Genomic DNA, 23345 nt, shown 5'->3' with positions numbered 1-23345 from the left:
AAAATCATTGGTCTAATGCAGTGCTGTCCACAATAGAAATATAATGTGAGCTACAAATATGAGCCACATTTATGCTTTTAAATTTTCCAGTGGCCATATTTTTTTAAATAGTAAAAAGAAACACATGAAATTGATTTTAATAATATATTTTAATTTACCCAATACATCCAAAATACTATTATTAATAGTATTAGTATTAAATACTAATACCAGCTGTTCTGGTTAAAGGGGAGTGAGGAGCTAGGTTTTACCAAATCCCTACATACAAAATACTAACAGGCAATCAATATGAACATTATTAATGATATATTTTAAATTCTGTTTTTTTATTCAATCTTCAAAATCTAGTATGTATTTTACACTTACAGCACATATCAGTTTGGACTTATCACATTTCAAGTGCCCAAAAACGTTGTGTAACTTCATGACTAATATAGTGGATAGCATAGGTCTAGTGCTTTATGCTTTCCAAGAGTCTCCCACATATATTCTCCCACTTAAACTGCATATTAGTCATCTCGTAGCATCCACTATTGGTTGTCTACCCAGCATCCATTCTCCTATCACCCCTTCTCAATGGCACATCTAAGTTCTTTGGGGCCTAAGTGCATCAGGGCAGACCCCATTCCTAGTTCTAGGAAGGACCTGAGTCAGGGATGGTCACGTAACCCAATTCTAGCCAGTGAGATCCAAGAGGACATCTGCTGAGGACATCTGGGGAAAGTTTCCTCGTTTCTCAGAGTAAGTCATAGAGAATATAGCTTTTCTCTTCCAACCATCCTACCACCTGAGGGGAACAAGCAATAGGATGAGGCCAACACAGTAGACTGCAAAAGAGAGATGAGACAAGCCTTGAAGACAATGCTGAGCCTCTAGATTAGCCAACTGTGAAGACTGCCCTCTTTTTGGACTGAGGTTATGTTTTTATTCCAAAGGCACTACATTACACTATCTCTAATAAACACAAAGAACAATTTAAGTACAGTGAAACTTAAGAGCATCTTCTGAAACATTATGCTTTTCTCTTCCTTTGTTGTTTTCATCTGTTTCCTCATTGTTGCGAAAACTCCTACTTGTTTAATTGATATTTCCTGGGTACCTTCCCAAACATCCTCTTTGTTTTCTTCTTCTTTTGACACCAGACAGTTGTTTTATAATGCTTCCGCTCACTGCCTCTAATTAACCTCTCTCTTCCACTACTAAATAAATATGTAAGTTCATAGTGTCTCTCAACCTTGTCTATCCTAAAGGTATTTTATTTTTCCAGAATTTTTATTACTAACAACAATGTTGAAACTGAGTAAAAATAAAGAGAAAGGCATAATTGTTAAAAAATACTCACAAGTTTTACTGTATAATTAGTTCCCATTATTCATTAGATACAATTTAGAGTAGTGGCTTTCAAATTAAAAACATTTGCCATTTGAGGGCCACAAAGCAAGTTGCTTATCCAGCTAAGCTTCATTTTTTAAAATAGAAAACATGGGGGACAAATAATCACCTACTTTGCAGGATTTGTGTGAAGATTAAAAGCTATCTAATATATGTAAAACTCTGAAGGTCAGAATTTATACTTCTATCTTCTGATTCCAAATCCTCTGTCCTTGTCACTTTATCTCAACATTCTTTCTTAATTCATTCTACAATCATTTATTTACAATCTTCCTGGCTGCTATGGGCCAGGAAGATTTGTAGGCAAATAAGGCAAAGTTTCTGCTCTTAAGCAGTTCACAGTTTACCGGTGGCTTAGATAAATAAATGGGCATTAACAAAAGAGAGGCCATATTATAGCTGTGGTTAGTAGCATAGGATCTAGAATTAGACAAATCTGGATTTGAATGCTGGTTCTACTTCTTGTTAGTTTTGTGACCACGGGAAATTTACTTAACATCTCAAAACCAGTTTCCTCATCTGAAAATGGAGATATAGTATCCCCTAAGAGTGCTGAAAGGACAAAATAAGATTATGTAAAATGCTTAGCACAGAGCCTTTGTAAAGTAAGCATTTGCCTACTCTGGGCAATCATCCCCACTGCTATTATTATAAATTGAACTGTGCATAATTAAGTGTTAAGATAAAGGTATGCAGAGGTGCTATGGAGTAGAGAGAAGGCATGTTCAAGTCCCAGCCCCCCAGTCCTGTGGGTGTGGACTCATTTATGAATAGGATCTTCAAAGATCCTATTTAGATGAGGCCAAATTGAATCAGCATGCACCTTAATCTATATGACTGGAGTTGTTATGAGCAAAGGAAATTTGGATGCCATCAGTCAGTAGAGACCAGAGATGCAAAGATCACCATGTATTGGAGGCAGAGATGGGCCAAAAAGCCAAGGAACCCCATGGATTGCAGCAAGCCAGCACAAGAGCACTACAAACTCTGGGAGAAAGAATGGCCTGGTGATACCCTGATGTTGAACTTGTAGTTTCCAAACTTTGAGCCAATAAATTCCTGTTGTTTAACAGTTTGTGGTATTTATCACAGCAATCCTGGCAAGCTAAAGCAAGGGGCATCTTATTCAGTCTCCAGGATCATAGAAGAGCTCCCAAATCAACTGAAGCTCATGAAGAGTTCTGAAAGACACAGAGTTCACACTAAGTATGAAATTGTGTGAATCATTCTCGGAACTGCAAATTGATATTTATGAGTGAAGAAAAGAGTGCTGGGGGAAGGATTTTGTGTGTGGCCACATCCAAGAAGATCTTGAGTGTTAAACTAAAGAACCTGAAGGCTTTTCAATTGGGGGGAGAAGAGGCTTGATAATCACATTCCTGAATTTCAGATTAGAAAGTCACTGTGGTCACACTGGGGTTCTCAAAGGCTCTTTTCTTTTCTCCGTAATTATAAGCAAGAAAGATGAAAGCAGGTTTGCAAGAATCCCAATTGCACTGTATCATGCCGGAAGTTTTAAAACTGTCAAAACAAATTTTCAAAAATTTGACTGTAGTCAAACACTTTCCCCCTAAGAAAAGAGTATTCAATAAACAGTTTTATTTGTTTTATAAACACTTTAGTGAAAAAAATAATATTGGTGAGTCACAATAGCTAAAATATGTTTGACTAGTAAAACTTGATCACTGCATGTGAGTGTCCTGAGCCTGAACACACAGAACTGCATGAAATTAGTATTGCACCTTTGCAAAACACTTCCTAAACTGTCAGCCCTGTGATGACTGGAATACTCTAACACATTATTATAGGGAAGTGAAAATTCTTGCCACCTTCCCCAGGGAATGCCAGAATATGTTCCACAGAAACCAAAATTCCTTAAGAATGGCAATCAGTTAATAAGTCAATGGAGATTCTGTAGGTAATCTTAATCACAGTGATTATCTGAGCTGGCCAGTTTCTGTAATTCTTGATTATTCTCAAATGGCTCTTTTCTGCAAAATATTTTCAATGGAATAATTTGAAAATATTGTAAAAAGCTAATAAAGAAGATACAGCCTATATGAACAGAGCATTACAGTGTAAAAATCCCAGGCTCTACCAATTGGTAGGCGTATGACTGGGGAAAGTTGTATAATCTTTTGAACCTCAGAATATGCAATAGAAAAATGAGGGTGAAAAATACTGGGCTCATACATTATTGTGAAGATTAAATTAGATAATATATGTAAAGGACTTACTACCGGCGGTAATTCTCAAGCACCTGGACATAGTGGGCATTTCTCTTCCTTCTTTGCTTTGTGGGTCTCTTCAGCTTCCTCTCCACCAGTCTCACTGCCACTCCATCTCCCTAACAGCTATATATGTGTAAGCTCATGCACACAGGCACACACACCCTTGAAAGATACTATATTACTGCCATGATGTTTCCAAGAATGAGTTAAATGGTAAGAATTAATCCCCAACTTTTATTATTAATACCCCAGTTTGGAAAAGCTTTTTCTCTGTACTCTGGGTGGGAGAGAAACCCCTGCACTTACTTCCCACTATCACTCCCCACTTCAAAATCAGATTCCAGAGGTACCTGGTCCTTCTTTATTGACCCCTTGTTATCGACAGGGGTCAATATCCCAAGCTAGAGCAGTCAGATACCTGCTCCCAGAACTTTGAAACCTGAGAGAGTGAGCTTTTAGACACTGGATTCACCACAGCAGCATGTAGCAACTTTTGCAGCAGGACCTTGGCAGTGGACAGAAGATTAGCATTCAGAACAGTCTGGGTCCTGCTTGTCTCCCAGTTGTGGTGTGTCAGGTTTCTATGGACTCTGAAAACCCCCAGTATCCTTCCAATATATATCCTTTGTGCTTGGAATTAGATTCTATTATTTATGACCAAGAACAATGTTTAGATAGAAGACTAGAGCTCTGAAGTCAGAGGTATTTTGAAAGGGTTCCATGCTCCCTGGAATTGATACACAGCATAATTTAATTAGAAATAGATGCTAAAGAATAAATTTTCAAAATGTTCCCTAATGTCTTTTATAAAACAAAAATGCTAATATTAAGAAATTTACTTTCATAATCCAGGCAAATCCTAAATCTATTCATAGAGGACATAACTACCATTAAATAAATTAAAAAATTTGCCACCCAGCATATTGATCATTATCATAGGTATTGATTTACAAAGAGTAAGTCAGTTGCCATATTAACATCAAACCTAGGCTGCAATTCACCATTTATGGAAAAATCAAGAAAGAAATTTTTCCTTCTCTCTCCTCCCTACTAAGTTCTAATGTAGTATTTATGGACTTTCAGAGCCTCATACAGCCACCTCTGTTATGCTGTAAACCTCACATTGAATTGCTTTACTCACTTCTGGACAACCCCTGAGTCCAAATCTTTTTCATGGTTTAGCAAAACTCACCTTAGCCTTTGAAGATAAAGTAGTGTCTTTACATTCTACATTATTTAAAACTTTTTCTTGTATTCTCAAAACAAAACAAAAACAAAACAGAAAAAATTTAAAGAAATGAATAAAAAAAGGGAGGGAGGGAGGGAGGGAGAAAGGGAGGGAGGAAGGGCTATGATGTTGAAACAGTGTTTAAAAATGATACATTCACTGAAATATTTGATTGCTATGGAAGCAAAATTAAAATGCTTCATGCAGACTGTAAATATAAACTTATTTATTTGTAGCTTTGAAAAAAGAATACAGAGCCATAGAAGCAGAGCCTGAATTGGGGATTCTGACACATGGCAAGAAGTCAAAGGGAAAGACAGAGAATCCTGGCTTCAGTCTTCCATAAGACCACCTCCAGAACACTTCGGCAATTCATGCAACTTATGTAAAGCAATCAGTTCCCCCTCCCTGCCTCACCACCTTCTTTTAAGCTAGTTTGTATTAGGTTTCTGTTGTTTGCAACCAAACAGTCTTGATTTTAAATGTAGGCAATATAATTTCAGAATTGCTTCCCCAGTTTAGGAGAAGAGGAGACAAACAATACCAGGAGCTGGTTTAACAGGAACAACCACAATGAACTAAATTCCTTCTAAGACATGGCCTGGAAATTAGCTTGGTACAGATCTTCTAGGGATCATGATTCTTATGACATCCTGTTATTTCATAAGCAAACTTTGCCAACTTCTGTGCTTTTGCCTGACTGCTTTGATTCATGTCTCAGGAAAAATAAAAGCAGCTGTTAGCCTCCCTGCCAGAGCCCCCAGAAGAGATCTCATCAGAATCACAGAATAGTGATGAGAAATATTTCAGAATGTTTTGTAAATTCTTTCTCCAAAACCCTTTTGTGAATTCTCCACTCCAATCTCAGCTGTAATCATCTCTCACCTAGATGACTGCACTAGCCTTCTAACTGTTCTCTTTGCCCCCACTCTTGCCTTCCTGCAATCCAGTCTCCATACAGGTGCCAGAGGATCTTTTAAAAACATAAATCCAATAATCTCACTTCCCTGCTTCAAACCTTCCAGGGGTTCTATCAAAATAATATCAAAAGTCCTTGGTATGGCCCTGCATGATTCAGCCCCACCATCCTCTTTCACCTCATTTTACAACCCTATTCCCCCCCGCCCCCGCCATCCCCATTCTCATTTCACTTTAGCCATCCTGGCCTTTTTCCAACCCTTGAACACACCAAGTGAGGGTTTTTGCTGTTCCCTTGGGCTGGAATGTTCTGCCCTGGATCATTCATGTATGGTCCTTTCCTTTCATTTAGTTCCCAGCTTAAATGTACTTCTCAGAGGCATCTTCTCTGACAACCCAATATACAAAAACTCCCCAGCCTCCCTCTATCACATCACTCTGCTGTTTCTTAACAGCATTTATCACAACCTGACTCCAGTTTATTTGTTTGTGTATTGACTTTATCCTTCCACTAGAATGCAAGTTCCCTGAGCACATAAAATTAGTCTGTCTGATTCACTGCCCTACCTCCAGCACTTAGAATGGAACCTGATAAATAGTATTTGCTCAATGCATTCATTGAATGCACAAATGGATAAATGAATACTAAACAGTTCCCAGTGGAATTGACAATGGAAAATAACATTGTTTTTTTTGAGTGACAGTACTAAGTTTCTCCAGGAAATCATTGGGTAGACAATACATTCCTTGAGAACAAGGGCCATGTACCTGGCATACAATTGACATTCAAAAGACTTCAATTAAATGAAATAATAAATCACAGCTCCTGCCCCTGACACAGTCAAGATAATTTCATGTTGTTTAACTGCTCATAAATTTACTTGAACTCCTTCATAGTTAATATAGAAGCATAGAATCCTATAATTTTAAAAATAGAAGATGTCTCTAATTAAATTTAGTATTTCCATAAAACCCAAGGACTAGAATTAACACCAATGAGTGGAAGCAAAAGGAAAGACAGACCCCAAGTCAATCAATATAAGGAATTTTTTAATAGAAAGAAAAATCCAAGATGAATTCTTCAGCTACTCTGATGAAAGAGCTTGGCCTTAGAATCCTACTCTACCATTTACAAGTTCTACTACCTCCAACATATCAGTCAGCCTTTTTGGTTTCTTCATTATCTGTAAATTGGGCATAATAATACCTCCTTCATAGGGTTGTTGTAAGAATTAAATAAAATTATGTGTTATAAAGAGCCCAGAACAGTGCTTGGCTCTAAGAAAATTCTTTGCGCCCCTTGAAAAGAAAAAAAAAAAACAACCTGTAAGTAAAGGTGTTCAAGCAAAGCTTGACAGCTTGGCCAAGGATATTCCAGAAAGAGATCAAACATTAGATGAGTTGTTTTACTAAATTCCCAGAGATTTTACAATGTGAACTCTCTTATTTTACAGGTATGGAACAGAAATATAGAAAAACAATACAACTTACTCAATATGAAACACAAATTTCTATTCCTAATCTTCAAGGCAATAGACCAAAGTGCTCCTCTCTCCCTAACTCTCCAATCTCCATGAAGAGTCATAATATTTTTCAACACTCTCAAATATACATTATCATTCCCAAAACACCTGGCTCCATTTTTAACTCTGTACCTCAAATGGAACTCACTCTCCCAATTCTATGCCAAGCTAAGACCCTCCCCTACTTTATGGCAACATTTAAATCATGACTCCATGAAGGTTTTCCTCATTGACTTCTCTGCATTATCTGTCCTCAACACTCAAGGGCTCTGATGCCCTGCCCCTCTAATCCATTAAGTAATCTGAGTGATCCTCTTAAAATATAAAATGGATCAAATCACTCCCTCTTTCAAAGCTTTTAGTTGTTTTACATTGTTAGAAATCTAAACCCCCAAACAAAAATGATAAAGTTCTGGCCTCTGTCTACCTCCCTAGCCTCACCTTGAAGTCACTTTCCCTTTTACTTCTTCTAATCCATGCATCTGCCCTTCTTTCAATCCATCCAGTACCTCCACCTCTTTCCTACCTTGATACATTCACACACTGTTCTTTCTTCCTTGAAGCCTCATCTTTCAAGACTCATCATAGAGGAAGTTTTCTCTGAGAAGCTCTCCCTACAACCCCAACCCCCACCAATGCATCAAGAGTAGTCCTCTCTGATGTTCTCCCAAAGCACCTTTCTCTTGCCTTCATAACATGCCCATTGTTTTAGTGATGTTTGTAAGAGGATGCCAGAAGTAGCCCCTGCTTCTCTGTTCAGGTGGGACAGATTAAGTCACGGTATAGCAGATGTTATAGAAGTAAAAATCACTTGCCCTGGTAAATTTAGAGTGAGTAGGTATTTACATAGTGGAAATTTGTGTGATATGACAAAGGATGACCCATAGAACACTCCTAGTACCTACTGTTGGTCACTAGGGAAGAGGTAGACCATTGTGCTTACAGGGCCCAGAGTCTTCTGGGAAAGAAGAAGCCAAGAATCTAGTCTCTTTTCCCCAAGATTTGAAGCCAAGAAATTTGGAGCAGAGTGACTTTGGCCCCATTCACTAGAGGGAAATGCCATGGAACGTCTTAAAAGAAAATTCATTGGAAGGGAAAGGCAAACTTGACAGTGGATGATCTAAGTACATCCCAGATTCTAAGGGCCCAAGACAGGCAGCTGGTTCTGAAACAGTATGTGGCCTGAGGCCAGTAGCCCTCTGGCTCCATACACTCCAGCATAGGGGTTGTGCTCTTTGGAATTATGACTGAAAATTATGGCATGAATTATCCATGTGAACTAATATACTCTCCAATGAGGATAGAGCCCAAGCACCAACCCACTACAGCCTGGGCAGGCACATGTTCAAACAGGGCATCACAGCAGTGAGAAAGAACAACACAGTAATAGCCCTACAGACTGGCTACATTTATTTACTGGAATGATTATTTACTGTCCATCTACCTTAGTAGAATGAAATATTCATGAAGGAAAGTGACATGTCTGTTCTGCTTACCATCAAAGCTACCAAGTATAGCTTCACAGGATGCACATTGCTCAACCCCAAGAAGTGTCATTCATGTAGACTATAATGTGAATAGTGTCCCTACAGTTATATAACTGTAGAACTGTGCTCAACCATACAACCACAGTCAATCACACAACAACATGAGTCAGCTGTGATCACCACCATACTACCAGGGTGAGCAGAGCAGTAGGTACATAGAACACACTCAACAAATATTTATAAAATGATTGGATAAAAGAAGGGGTGATTTAATTTGTGTTCTGGTTTGTTAAAGATGCCAGAAATGCAATATACCCTGAACTGATTCCCTTTTACAATGGGGTTTTATTAGGTTACAAATTTACAGTTGTAAGGCCATGAAGATGTCCAAATTAAGGCATCAAGAAGTAGATACCATCTCTGAGGAAAAGGCCAATGACGTCTGGGACACCTCTGTCAGCTGGGAAGGCACGTGACTGGTGTCTGCTGGTCCTTTGCTTTGGGTTGCTTTGCTTTCCGCTTCTGATTCCAGTGACTTTCTCCTCAAGCATCTGTAGGTTCTCATTTAGCTTCTCTGGAGCAAACTCTGGGCTTCATCTCTTAGCCTAGCATCTCCAAACTTCTTTCTGTCTGCATCTCCAAGCATCTGGGTCTGTGTTGGCTCTGAGCTCTCTCTCAGCTTAAGGACTCCAGTGAACTAATTAAGTCCCACTTTGAATGGGCAGCGTCCCATCTCCATGGAAATAATATAATCAAAGGTGGGTCACAGATCCATGGAAACAGCCTAATCAAAAAGTTCTCACCCACAATAGGTCTGTACCCACAAGATTGGATTAAAAGAACATGGCTTAACTCGGCAGATGAACTCACTGCCCTCCCCCCTACGTGGGACCTGACTCCCAGGGGTGTAAATCTCCCTGGCAACACAGGATATGACTCCCGGGGATGAATCTGAACTCGGCATCATGGGATTGAGAACACCTTCTTGACCAAAAGGGGGATGCAAAATGAAACAAAGTGAAGCTTCAGTGACTGAGAGATTTCAAATGGAGTCAAGAGGTCACTCTGGTGGACATTCTTACACACTATATAGATAACCCTCTTTAGGTTTTAATGTATTGGAATAGCTAGAAGCAAATACCTGAAACTATCAAACTCCAACCCAATAGCCTTGACTCTTGAAGACGATTGTATAACAATGTAGGTTACAAGGGGTGACAGTGTGATTGTGAAAACCTTGTGGATCGCACTCCCTTTATCCAGTGTATGGATGGATGAGCAGAAAAATGGGACAAAAGTTAGATTAAAAATAGGGTGGGATGGGGGGGATGATTTGGGTGTTCTTTTTTACTTTTATTTTTTATTCTTATTCTGATTCTTTCTGGTGTAAGGAAAAAATAGATTGGGGTGATGAATGTATAACTAAATGATGGTATGGTGAACAGTTGATTGTACACCATGGATGATTGTATGGTATGTAAATATATCTCAATAAAAATGAATTTAATTAAAACAAAAAAAAAGAACATGGCTTTTGTGGGGTATATAGCAGATTCAAACAAGCACACTTTGTATATATACATTTCTATGCTTCTTCCTAAGAAGTCTTTGGGTATTTACCCCCAGACATTTATTCCAGAGTATCCAACAGAGACCATTTTATCTCTTTAGAATGACAGGAAGTCAGAACTGAAAGGAAGGTTAGAGTTGATATTCGATTATCTTACTGATGAGGAAAGGGAAGAACAGTAAGATAAAGACTTTCATCACGTGATGGCAAAGCCAAGACCAGAACTGAGGTCTCATTCCATCCAGTGCCTTATTCTCTCCGTGGCCCTCACCTGCCTTCTTCATTAACTTTCTTTTGTTATTCTCATGAAATAGAAAGCAGTGCTCACAATTCAAGGGTCGCTTAACCATTAACTGCCCCTTGGTGGATGTCAAGGCACATGAGAATGATCTGCCAGGAGCCCCAACCCAAAAAGGTGGTTCATAGTAGGAAATTATTAGGGGGAATTCATACATGGGGACAAAAGTTAAACCTCCACCTTTGTGAATTCCCAAAACTGCATCTTATCTTTCACAATTTCTCTCCCACTGCTTTCAACATTAACACTATACTTTTTTTGTTCACATTTTCATGAATCCTGCCAACAGGAACCATGTTCTCAACCATAGCAAATGACAATTATTAAATATTCTGGAAGAGGGACAAAAGATATGCAGATCAAATCTACTTTCAAGAAACATCAAAGGATCAGAGGAAAGTATATTTTTAAAATTAAACTTGATTTTCTTTTGGATCAGTAATTTCTTAAAACAAATAGACTCCCGACTCCAACTCAATCTTCTGTTTTTGTATTACTAAGCTCTCTTCAAATAGTAGTGCTACCTGTACAGGATTTACCTTGTATTTATATTACATGACTTCCACCAAAATTTGTCTCAAATTCAGTTGTGAATAATCAAGCCTCTTCTTCTACCTCCACCACCATTTTTCTTTTTAGATCTATGGCCCTTCAAATACCTACCATAAAATCAGTACTGGTAAAATAACGTGTAGATTTTTAACAAGCACCAGCCACTAAAATATCCTCCTTATGAGTGTTGCTCTAGCAAATGTCTGGCAACACCACGAGATGGGGAAAATAATACTTTTTGCTCTTGTGGGCTGCAAATAATATTAATGCCTTGTCAAAATGTGTGAGGCAGTTTACAATTCTATGATTATCAAGTTTGGGCCTGATTTATAACTTGTGTAAACTCAATTCTGGCCTGTGAGTCAGTGGCAGAGATTTAGTTCAGTGCCAACATTTCTCATCACCTGTAAAGGATAAAGACAACTGATACACAGGCTTTGCCCTTATGGAGCTTGCAGAATGACCTCCCTAGGCCAATAACTAGAGGCACAATTAATTCAACTGAAGCATTCACTTGACGACAGGTGTACGCACCAAAGAACATCAGGACGAAGACCCTGCCTGGAGAGAGTTAGAAGAGCGGATGTGAAGGCAGTCTGGGCACAAGTACAACTATAAAAGAGACAACTGGCTGTTCAGGTGGGAAGGGGCACAGCTCACTGCAGAAGGTAAGTCTTCCCACTCCAACAGCCATGGAGGAGAAGGGCATTGTAGAACAGTGACAGAAATCTTCAAAGTGTGTGACATAAGTCTTCAAAGCATGTGCCTCATTCAAAGAGCACTGGTTATAAGACCAGTGCATAGTACACAGTCTTACAACTGAAGCAGTATGGATACAAGATGGGAGAAAGAAGGAAGTCAAAAAGGAGTTTGGGAATTGATCATAAAGGACCTTACACTCCTTGCTAGAAGGCCGAGAGTTTGTTCTGGAGACAATAAGCTATACCTCCGGGTTTAGTGGAAAGCAGATATGGGATCCAATATAATTTGGGTTTAGAGAGCTAACTGGCATCTGTGAGGATCCAAGTGCTGAGAGAATGTAGAAGAGGAATGGGTGGGATGAATTACCACGTAAAAATTTATACATATGTGGTTTACCTTTCCTTTTATTTTACTTTTTGAGAAGTTACATTCTCCGTCACATTTTTTCCAGTGACCCATAATTAATCAAGCTGTGAAATTTCACTTGCCTTTTTTCTCAAGTTTCCTGGGTGGAAAGATCTATCTCACTAACAAGAAGTCAACATTATTATCCAGTAAGACATCATAACAGTATTCCTAATATAGAAGAAATATTTCCAACTTTGTAAAGGACTTGGTAACAATCCATTTTCACAGCACTTTACACCTCCCAATTGTTCTTACATCTATTTATCTTGTTGATTTTTATGACAATTCTGTGAAATGGATTAGGTAAGTGTTTTATTCCTATTATACAGAAAAAGAAATAATTCACAAAGATATGAAGTCAATTGCCCAAGGTCACATAACTAATTGCTTAAGTAACTGGGACCAGAACCCGCCTTCTGATTCATGTGCTCAGGTATTCAGTAAACATGTACGCATTGAGCACATGATGCATGAGCAACTTTAACAGTTCCTAAACAGAGAATAATGCATAAGACAGACACTGTACCTGCCTAAAGAGGTCTAAGAGACTAGAAAGATAATGAGCCAATATGTCCAATGAAGTGTGACTCAGACTGTGCCAGGGAAATGCAGGGTGCTGTGGGAGCAAATTGTAGGACCATGCAACTAACTCGGGGAGGATTAAAGAAGACTTTTCTAAGAAGTGACATCTAACTTAGCCAATCCAAAAGGAGTGATTGTTTGGCAGATATTGTTGGTTGACTCAGGAGTAGAGTAGTGAGTAGAAAAAGGGAGGGATAATTATTATAAGTAAAGAGAACAGTCTGTGAGAAGTCCCAGAGAACTTCCATTCCACAGTGCTACTTCCCTCTACATGTTGTGTGTGTGGCTATAATGGACAGCTCATGACTTCTTTAACTACAGGAATACACACACACACACATACATGTATATATGCATATATATGTATACAGACATATATGCACACACATATATATTCTGCATATTTATATAACAGAATGAATTACTATGCTTTCTGTAAAATGTTGATATACACTTAGGGCACAAGATATAAAAGGAGTGCCCCTTCCCCCAAAAAATTAGGTTCCTTTTTTGGTTACCCTCTTTAATCTATGAATGTTGGAATCTTCTAGAGAAAGGGGAATTTGAAAGACCTTCTAATAACCCTGAAGAAGTGTGACAGGAATTGAAATAAAAACTTCTTGCTTGCTTCTGTGATAAGGAATTGAGGGAAATGGGGCCATTCAAACTTGACATGTTACAGTTGTAGATCTTAATCAGAGTTGTGAGGCATAAATGAGATAAATGAGGCATGCTGGTGGATTACAAAAATGCTACAGAAATGCAAGGAGTTGGAGGGAGAAGTTCCACCCCAGCAGTGCAAGGCCAGAACTGAAAACTGAAACATGGCACCCAACATCCCTCATCCATCACCCTCAGAACCCCCTGTTGAATCACAGTCTGTTGCAAATGCTTGTAGCACATATTTCTAAGTTTTTCCCAGAAAACTGAACCTATGGAAACTTTTTATACTTGAGCAGTTGACCTTTACAGATTTTTCAAAAGAGAAAGGCCAATGAGTTGCAATTACATTACAACTCTAGACCATCTGAATTTCTTCAAATATGATGGCTTAAGAAGTGTTTAATTCTTGGCTCTCTGTGATAAACTCAAAATAGAAAAATTCCCAAATCTGCGTTTTTTGCTCTGATTTATTTCATTTATCTTCAAGTTACATTGGTTTCTGGATATCTCATTTAGATAATCTACCGTGTCCAAAAACCAGTCACTCAGGGAGCCCCCATCCTTACACAACACCAACCAGAAAGTCCCGTTTCCAAATTGCCCGTTTTGTTTCATCAAACCAGGATATTTCCACATAAGAGAACCTGAAAAGAATACAAATGGAAAAAGATCTTAGACAGCTATTAGTCCTACCTCTGTGCTTTACAAACAGGATGTACAACTTGCCCAGGCTGCAAAGTTAGAACTAGAATTCCTGGCCTGTATCTAAGTTAAAGAAACAAACAAACATAAAACTCTTAAAATAAACTCAGACTCAGCTATCCTAAGTTAGAATTCTCATTCCAATATCCTTTATACTCAAGTTCTTCATCTAAATGATGTAGGTAATAGTGGCAATGTTATAGGATTCAGTTAAATGGGCTAATGTAGTAAAAAATATTTACCACTGTGTAGGACATAGCAGATGACTAATGAAAGTTTGTTTTTTCAATCACTTCTTAAACTGCCCATTTCTAATACCATCAGTTCTCTCTTATCTTTCCTCCTCACACTCATCTCTTCCCACTGTGTCTGCCCTAAGGCCCTAATTGTCCTGAAAAAGCAAGTCTTAACTGTTCTCACTTTCTCATTTTCCAGCCCAAATCCATCCATATACTACAGTCATGCCAATCTTTTTAAAATTCCCTCCCTACTCAAAAACCCAAAATTTTGCCTGTTAGCAAAAGTTTGCAGTCCTCATCCTGTACTAACTACCTCCCTCGGGCCCCATTAACCTTTTCAAACCATTCTTCCCATGATTCCACTGTGCACCCTCTGCTCTACACAGGCTGGTTTCTGAAACCCTCTTTCTCATCCATGAAAGCTATCTCTGTCATCCCCTCTCTTCCTGGAGGCCAACTATGGCAAATTCAGATAGATCCTTTATTTCTTAGAGCCAATAATAAAGGCATTAATTATGTGCTATTTTGTGGTGTTCTCTAATTGTTTCACTCATAAATGAGGAAAGCCTGTTTCCCTAAATAGATTATAACCCTTGACCAGTTTTTAATAAGCCTATTTAATGCCCCTCCCACAGTGCCTAAACTGTATTATAGTAAACTCAAAATTGTTAAGAATTCTGAAAATCTCAAGTTTGATAAAAAAAAAAATCATAGAAGATTTTCCTATAATGTGGATTCACATATCTAATCATTTTCACTGAAGCAAAATTCTGAATATAGCAGGAATTTATTAGCGGAGAAGACCAGAAATTGAATTAACACTTTTTTTTTAATACTGTAAAATAGCACTGCTCTGGTAAAATAATCTATCACCTGTGGCATATTCAAGGGAAATTTCATTGTTCAAAATATTTTAATGTTTCCTTAAATTAAGGAAAAAAATCACAACTAAATTTTGAAGAATTTTCTTTAATTGAAGCATTCCTGTTTGCATTTGTGGATACTGAGTCAGGAATTTGCTGTCTCAAGATAATAGGTAAGAACTTTTAAGGCTGCTTTCATTCTGTTCCAAGGTTATAGATGACAAACACCGTTTGTTCCTCATTCCTCACTTTTCACAATGTTGATAGCTTTGCATTTACTATTTTTAAGATAGCTACAATATTAGCCACGGTCTACCTGTTTTGGAAATGCCAGATTTACATAAGTACAAAATATACTCATGGCTTTTTCTGAACAATAAGCTAAGGCTATTTCTGCTTCTGGAAACATGTATATCATTGCAAAATAATTGGACTTTTTGGTGAGCTTGGTTCATAAGAAGTAAAATAATAATCTTAATAAAAAGTCAAATACATTGTCTTGTTGAGTCAACCGGCCAGTTCCAATAAAATTGCAATTTGATGCTTCAAATAAATAGTATCTGAGAAGTGTAGATGATCTATCATGGTGACATCATTTCCCACTGTATTCTCCCTTAATTTGACATCTCATCTTGTATTTTACAAAGTTTCTGGGGAAAAGATGGGAAAAAAAAGCTTTTGTTTTCACCATAGATAAACCTCTGTTCAAAGTATTTATATGGTGGGAACTTGTAGCAGTTAGGTGCATTTTCTTTATATAGTATTTCTGCTTTAAGTTTCCCAGCAGTAACAATTGAAAATTATAGCTGTGATTGCCTTGTAAGAGAAGACATCAGGGTTTTTAAAGTAAGGAGTTTGGATAATTAGGTTAGTATACTATACCCAACTCAACAAAGCTAAAAGGAAACATATATTTTACCCATAGTTAAGAAAAAAGTGTAAAAATAATCTCTCACTTTAATACCAATATACTGAAAATTAAATTCACTAAGTACTAACTAGCATTTTCATTCCTATAATTCCCTAAACTATTAAGAAAGTAGTATTGCCAGTTTCTTTCCTCTGAAATAATTGCAACTTTGCACTGTAGATCCTTCTGAAGATATTTGGAGATCTGATTTCAGTGGTACACAAACCAGAAGATAAAACCATTTTTTTTTAGTTTGAAAGTATTTGTGTAGAAACCACGAATTTCTTCTCTGAAATATGACCACATATTGAACTTACTTTAAGTTGAATATTTTTATAAGAACTGAATTAATAAAGTGGCTGATAAATGCTATAAACCAATAAGTATTATTTGGATACATATATTACTTGAAATTAAATAACTAGTTCCAAACATAGACTAAGTCAGTTTGGCCAAACTGAGGTACAATTTTCAGAATCTAAATTGTTCCTAAGGCCATCATGCTCATGGTATTAGAATCAAAATTTCCAAATAAAAAACACATGACAGTTTCTTTTCTAAAATTTTTTTTAACTCTAAATCTAACTAACTGCATGGATAAGCATTTTAATGACATAATTTAATTGTCTTTTTTCTTCTAGGACACAAATCACAAGGTATAGCAAACTCAAAATGACAGTTGTGAAAAATTCAGATATTCTGTTTCCCTTTAAAAGTTATGTTAATTACCACATTTAAGTAAAGTGTTTATTATTTAGAACTCTTTTTCCCTTCTGTTTGGCCCCTACACATCACATTCCTCAAGCACAGTCCAGCTCCTGGAACATAAAACTGTGATGATACAGCCACTCACTGGGCCACTGGGTCCCAACATAGCTCTCTGTGTCACCACACATCACTGACTAGGAGCCAAGACTTGTGCTCTAAGTGTACAACACCTGTTACATACAGGGATCCTGACTTAACCTGCTTTATCAAATGAAAGGAAGGGGTGGGAGTAGGGACTACATTTCTATATTAAAATACAAGGAAATTAAACTCTTCATGGGGTCTGTCCTGAGAACTGTGCCCATGGGTTTCAGAGGTTTTCCACAACAGTCTAACACATTAAAAAGCCTGATAAATGAGCAGTTATAATTCTGTGACAGCTACTTCCTCTTCTTTCAGCAACACTTATTAAGGCAGGCTGCCCGGGGCCTCAATAAGCATCCATTCTTCAGGAATTAGTAAACAACACTTACCCACAGAAATTTCTAGCTAAAACACCACAGAGGAGAACCTTGAAAATGCCAGGTAAGAGTGGACATGGAGCACTGAAAACAGCACTTGCTCCTAGGCGATGCCACTGGCTTGGGGAACTGGGAAGTGAAGAAACCTGTACAACCTATCCCAGGATTGGCCGTGACCCAGCCATGCTCCTTGATTACAACGAGGGCAAGCAAGCACTTACCGGGCCGCAGGGGTCCCATGCACTGACTATGGGTTCAAGCACTTTCTAGTTAGTAAAGTACCATTCAAGAGGGCTGGAACTGGTGGCAACATCGGGAAGCGTTCTCCGCTGCCTTGCAGTCCAGAGCCTGAGCACGCAGAGGCCCAGAGTGAGCCCTGAGCACGCAGAGGCTCAGAAGCTGCACGAGGGCTGTGCCCGTCGCAGATAGGGTAATTCTACTTCAATCGCCTCAGTGAGCAAAAGCCATTCAAAACAAAGAGACAATCTCTAGCGCCAAGCTACAGTTGCCATCGCTATTCTGCTCCCAGAGCACCCAGGGTAAATGTCCCTCTCTGCACTTGTACTAAAATGATACCTGGGAATCTCCTGCCCTCCGGGATGAGAACGCGAGCACCTCCCAGGCAGCAGCCTGTTGTTTCCAAGTGTGAATAGCTGGCGCCTAATGATATTCCTAGCACATAAAAGACCCTCAGGAAGTAAGTGTAGAGATCAACTCTGAAGTCACAGTCAGGACAGCTAGCTAGGGCGGAGAGGCCTTTCCAAGCCTCAGCAAACACAACCCTGCGGGTGCAAGCACTTTCAAAAGTTTTCATTTCCCTCCGTCGCGCACGCCCATCCTGTTGTCCCCTTCCCGGGGCATTACCCGGGGACCAAGTAACTACCTACCAGTAGCGGCGACCAGCAGACTGACAGCACGCACATGATCCCCAAGAGTTGGATGGCTGTCTCTGTCGTGATCCGGCCCCACTGGGCACTGGACTGCGACGCAGAGGCCTTGGCCCGGCATCGGGACACCAGAGCTTTAATGGTGGCCAAGTTACAGGTGAAGATGACGGCCAGCGCCAACAGCCCCAGGAAGGCGAAAGTGGAGGCAAAGAAAAGGTTGCCCCAGTTGTGCCGAGAGCTAGTCCTGTTGCCCCCTCCCCCGGTGCTAAGGAAGCACCATGTCCCGGGCCACTGGGTGGTATATTGGCCCACGCCCACCAAAGGCAGCAGGCTGAAGCCGAGTGCAGCCAGCCATACTCCGAACAGCACTGCCCGGGTGGCGCGTGTCTTCATGTGGCTCGCGTACCAGTGCGGCGCCCGGATGGCCAGAGCCCTCTCTACGGCCATGACGCTGGCGATGAAGAGCGAGGACAGCCCAGAAACAGTCATGGTCAGACCGAAGAACTTGCACAGCCGCCCCGACGGGTCGATGTACTCCCAGTGCTGCTTGGAGAGATACACAACGATGACCACCGGGGAGGTGAGCACCTGTCCGACCAGGTCGCTGAGCGCCAGACAGCCGATGCACAGTAGGAAAGACTTCTTGCGCCTGCTCTCCCGACACCGGTAGCTCCGCGACACCAGCAGCATGGCCAGCGAGTTGCCCACGAAGCCAGTGATGAACATGGTAATCGGGAAGGCCACGGACACCGAGCCGCGATACTGGCCCGACCCTGGGGCGCTGGTGAGGTTGCCGCGCGCGTCGGCGGACGTCTCCCGCGCCCACATGCCGGGGTAGGAGTAGTTGCGGCAGGTACAGAAAGGGGCGCCTCCGCCGTCGCCCAGCGTCTCCTTCAAGTTGGTTTCGAGGTGAGGAGAGGAAGATGCCCGGAGAGTAGCAGCGGAAGCCGGCAGACGCGGCGCGGTTGGAGGCGGAGGTCGGCGGCGACCCGGGCAGGGGCTGGAGCTGGCCTGCCCTCCATGGTGCTGGGCGCAGCCGCCGCCGCGCTCAGTTACCCGGGCCTCGGCCGTGCCGTCTGCTCCAGGCAGCCTCTACCGCCGAGCGGCGCCGAGGTGCACTGCCAGGTCTATAAGGGCGAGGGGGGCGGGACGCCTGTGGGTGTGGGAAGGAGTGCGGCGGGAGGAGGGTGGAGAAGCAAGTGATCGCCCGCTTGGCTGCTGCGCGCTGGCTCCACCAGCCGCCTATGTTGGGAAAGCCCCCGGGAGGACGCCTAGTGAATCCCCGCTTCTGGCGGATCGCAACGCCCTCTTGCAGCTCCGCGCAGCTCGGCGCCTCCTCCAGTCCCGGGTTTCGCTCCTGATCTCAGCCAGAGGAGCATCAGTGGACCGCGAGCGCCTGAAAAGTTTCACTGGGCTTTCCCACTCCGGTCGAACTGCCGAGGAGGACCGTCCGCCTACCTCTTACTTCATCCCAGACATTTATGCAGGAACCATCCTCTTCCTGAAGCCCTTGAAACTCTGCAAAGTGTAATCACCTGTCCTTGAACAGTCTATGCAAGCCATACCCCTTTGCACAGCGGAGTGTGCACTCGACTTCTTTTCTACTTCGGTAGAAAATGAAATGATTGTGAGCAGGCTAAACAGCCCCGCCCTGGCGATACACCGAATCTGTAAAACATGACATGATCCCTCGCAGTTTGAGGAAACAGACACAGGAAAACAAAACAAAATTCGAAGACAAAGAATTCTCAACTACCATTGCCCCAGTTCCCCTCCCTCCCCCATTAAACAGCGATCTAGGGCAAAAGTGGCTGGAGGCAAGTCGCAGGGCGTCACTTGCAAATCTGACATTCTCTCACAAATCCTCCAACCGTCTTTCACACTTGTTCATCCTTGTACAATTAGGACTAGAAACTGCTTTTAGGTAGTCTGAAGGACTTAGACATATGGAAACTGCCTTTGAAATAATACACATCTAGTGAAAAAGGACGTAATTACCTAGTGACTTTTTTTAGCAAGTCAATATTTTATACGTGATTTCACAAGCATTTTTTTTTTTTTTTTCAAATTATTACAGACTCCTTGCAAGGTAGTATTACTGCTATTATTATCACTCTTTCAAGCTGAGGTAACTGAGGCTCCATGAAATTAAGGGATGTCCTCAGGGTCTCTCAGCAACTTTCTAGTGTTTGCCATCTTATTTGAAGCACAGGAATGAATCCTATTAACTACTCTTGGCATGTGAAAATTAATGCTGATGCCTGTTGTTATCAGCTCTTGGGAGGGCTTGCTTTTTCAGTCTCTTCACTTTATTCAGGAAATGAATGGTTTTAAAAATTATTTACAAGCTTCATTTTTCCTCATTTTTAAGAAATTAAACTTAATCAAATAGTAGTGTTCTGACCATTATTCAGACCTCAGATTGACTTTCAGAGCGAGTCCTGTCAGTTTCTTTGCCTTTCCTACTTTAGATGGTATCCTATATGGATGTAAATGAGTGGTAGGAAATGAGAATGGAATATGTCCCCCTGCATTCATTTTCTGTGTGTTTTGATTTTATATCAGAGCTTGGAAAATATTATATTATAGGGTTATATATCCGTTTTGAAGGTGGAAATGACTTCAAAATGTAATTTAAACTCCATTTAACAACATACATTAATTGCAACACTAATTTCATTTTAGTTTGTTTTGCTGTCATGTTAAAAAAATCTTTGTATTTTTAAATTTAATTTCTTTATTAAAATGTGATGTTTAAAATGAGAACGACAACTAGGAAGAAATAGTGAAGTGTTTTGTTTTGTTTTGTTTACTCTTTTCCAAGCTTATGTCTTATTTGCTTGAATTTATCTCAAATCCATATTTGGGGGAGTGTTTTTTCTAGGATACTGTGAGTTGAAAAGTATATTTGACGTTATTCTCAAATATAAGTTTTATCCAAAGCATTTGGACTGAAGTTACATATTAAATGTAATTTTCAGCAATTGATGGAATTAGAGTGCAATTACATCTTTTTTTTGAAAAATTTAAGACAATTTCATCATTCACGGAGCAAAGAAAGCAGAACTGATCTCTAGTTACAGCAAAAAATTATCCTCATTTTTATTTACAATATTTGACATTCTTAAAACTTTTTCTTCCCCCATTGCAGTGCAGTGTAGCCAATTTGACTTCATAAGAGTGAAAAGCATAAGGATACGTATTAGGGAAGCTCTTTTACTCACCTAAATATGTGCACTAAATATGTTCATTTCAGACACTTCGTGAAGCATCCCTCCTTTCAGCCTGTTGCATTGTTCTATTCTAAATTGTCTGCTTCGTTACTGTTCACCTTATAAACAAGTGATTTTCGGGATCTGAGGAGTCAAACAATATTGAGCTAGTGTTTGAATTCTGACTGCTACTTTTTGGTAAGAGAGTTAATACAGAAATAGCCTGAATTGTGTTGGTCTGAAACAACAGCACCCTCCAGTGACCTACAGTCTAATAACATGCTGTGTGCTCTATTAAAGAGAATTTTTAATGACCAATCTATGCGTTGATTAGGGAATCTTTATTTTCTAAATGTCTGCATAATTGTCATTTTGTTTTCCTTCAAGTGTATAAACTACATCTCTGCTTAATCAATAAACCACTGGAAGATTAAAATTATAAAGTCAGATAACTGAAAAGACCACACATGACCATGTTCACATATGCTTTTTAAAATTTAAAAGCACATATTCACTCATTTGCATTTTTAAACTGAAATTCTGCCCTAGAAATGATTTTATTCAACAACTGATTTAATTGTACCCCTCTGTATTTTATATTTTTTGATTCATAACATAAATCAATGTTAAGCTAGTGGTGATAAATGGATTTTGCTATTTCCTTCTACTGAGCTTCTATTAAGAGGTCTTAAAGTAAGCATAGATATAAAAACAAGATTAATAACTAGCTGCACATAATCAGGCCCCTGATTACCTCATTCTGAATGGAAGACATCTGCAATTATTTCTCTATGGAATCAAGTGCTACTTTCAGTACATTTTTCATTCATTCATTCAATAATTATTGAACACCTATGCTATGTCAAATGGTGTTCTAGTCATTAGGTATACAAAACCAAAACATAAATGTCTCTACATTTATGAAGTTTATACTTTATTCAGAACTCCTGATTTTTAATCCCAAACAACAGAAGAAATAACACTGATCTTAGTGGCTTCTACAACAAAGAACTATCTGTACCCATTCTTTTCTTCTCAGAATGATGTGCCATGTAGGTGGAAACTTATATAGACTCCCAGCAAGAAAATCATGTTTATTTTTTGTGAAAACTGGAAAAAATTATGTACAGTTTTATGGTTAAGCAGTATTTATCTCATGAATGCAAGAGAGATTTAACATTCAAACATCCATCGATATAATCACCATATAAACAAAATAAAGGAGCTGCTTTGAAGTCTTTGGGTACACTCAGAGTCTTTCTGTTGACTGCCTTTTTTCCTGCCTTTTCTCCCTGTTATTTACATACATAATAACTTTTTGGCTAAAAACTGGACATTATAGTTAATATATTGCAGTGACTCTCGGTTCCATTGCATTCTTCTGAGGACTATTGATTTTTTTTATTGTTGTTCTTTTAGGCTGTTAACTTGCCTGGGTTCACATTGCCAGCATTACCTCTCCTGTGTTATGGAGCTGCTGATATCTCTTAATCTCTGTCCTATTCTCATGGTTTCTACTCACATATTTTTTTTTTTTTAGCCTAGTTCTCTATGGATCAGTTTCCCCTATGCCTGCATAATGGAGTGACCAGTAAGTGATAGGGCTCATTCTGTGGTTTCCTTGCTTCTAAAGTTTCCCCTCTAATTTCTAGCTACTCTGCCAGTTTTGAGCTGTGCTGAGATATTTCAAGATTATAAAGTTTCACCTTTCTCCCATCCAAGGTGCACATAGTTGGAGAATGCACTGGG

The 23345-nt window shown here is 39.6% G+C and overlaps 1 protein-coding gene across 2 annotated transcripts in view; it reads right to left on the bottom strand.

Annotated features, from left to right (window-relative positions):
• Positions 1-19988, bottom strand: part of PTGER3 (prostaglandin E receptor 3) — a 111196-nt gene extending 91208 nt beyond the window's left edge. For both annotated transcript variants that reach the window (XM_037826920.1, XM_037826921.1), the window contains exon 1: positions 18385-19988. In XM_037826920.1, coding sequence (XP_037682848.1) covers positions 18385-19212 — 828 coding nt within the window. In that variant the 5' untranslated portion in view covers positions 19213-19988. The remainder of the gene's footprint in view (positions 1-18384) is intronic.
• Between the last annotated feature and the right edge of the window lie 3357 nt (positions 19989-23345).

Source organism: Choloepus didactylus, chromosome 2 (genome assembly GCF_015220235.1).
Source record: "Choloepus didactylus isolate mChoDid1 chromosome 2, mChoDid1.pri, whole genome shotgun sequence".
NCBI classification, from domain to species: domain Eukaryota; kingdom Metazoa; phylum Chordata; class Mammalia; order Pilosa; family Megalonychidae; genus Choloepus; species Choloepus didactylus.
Note: the sequence above shows the minus strand (reverse complement) of the source record. Positions and strands in the feature narration are given on the sequence as shown.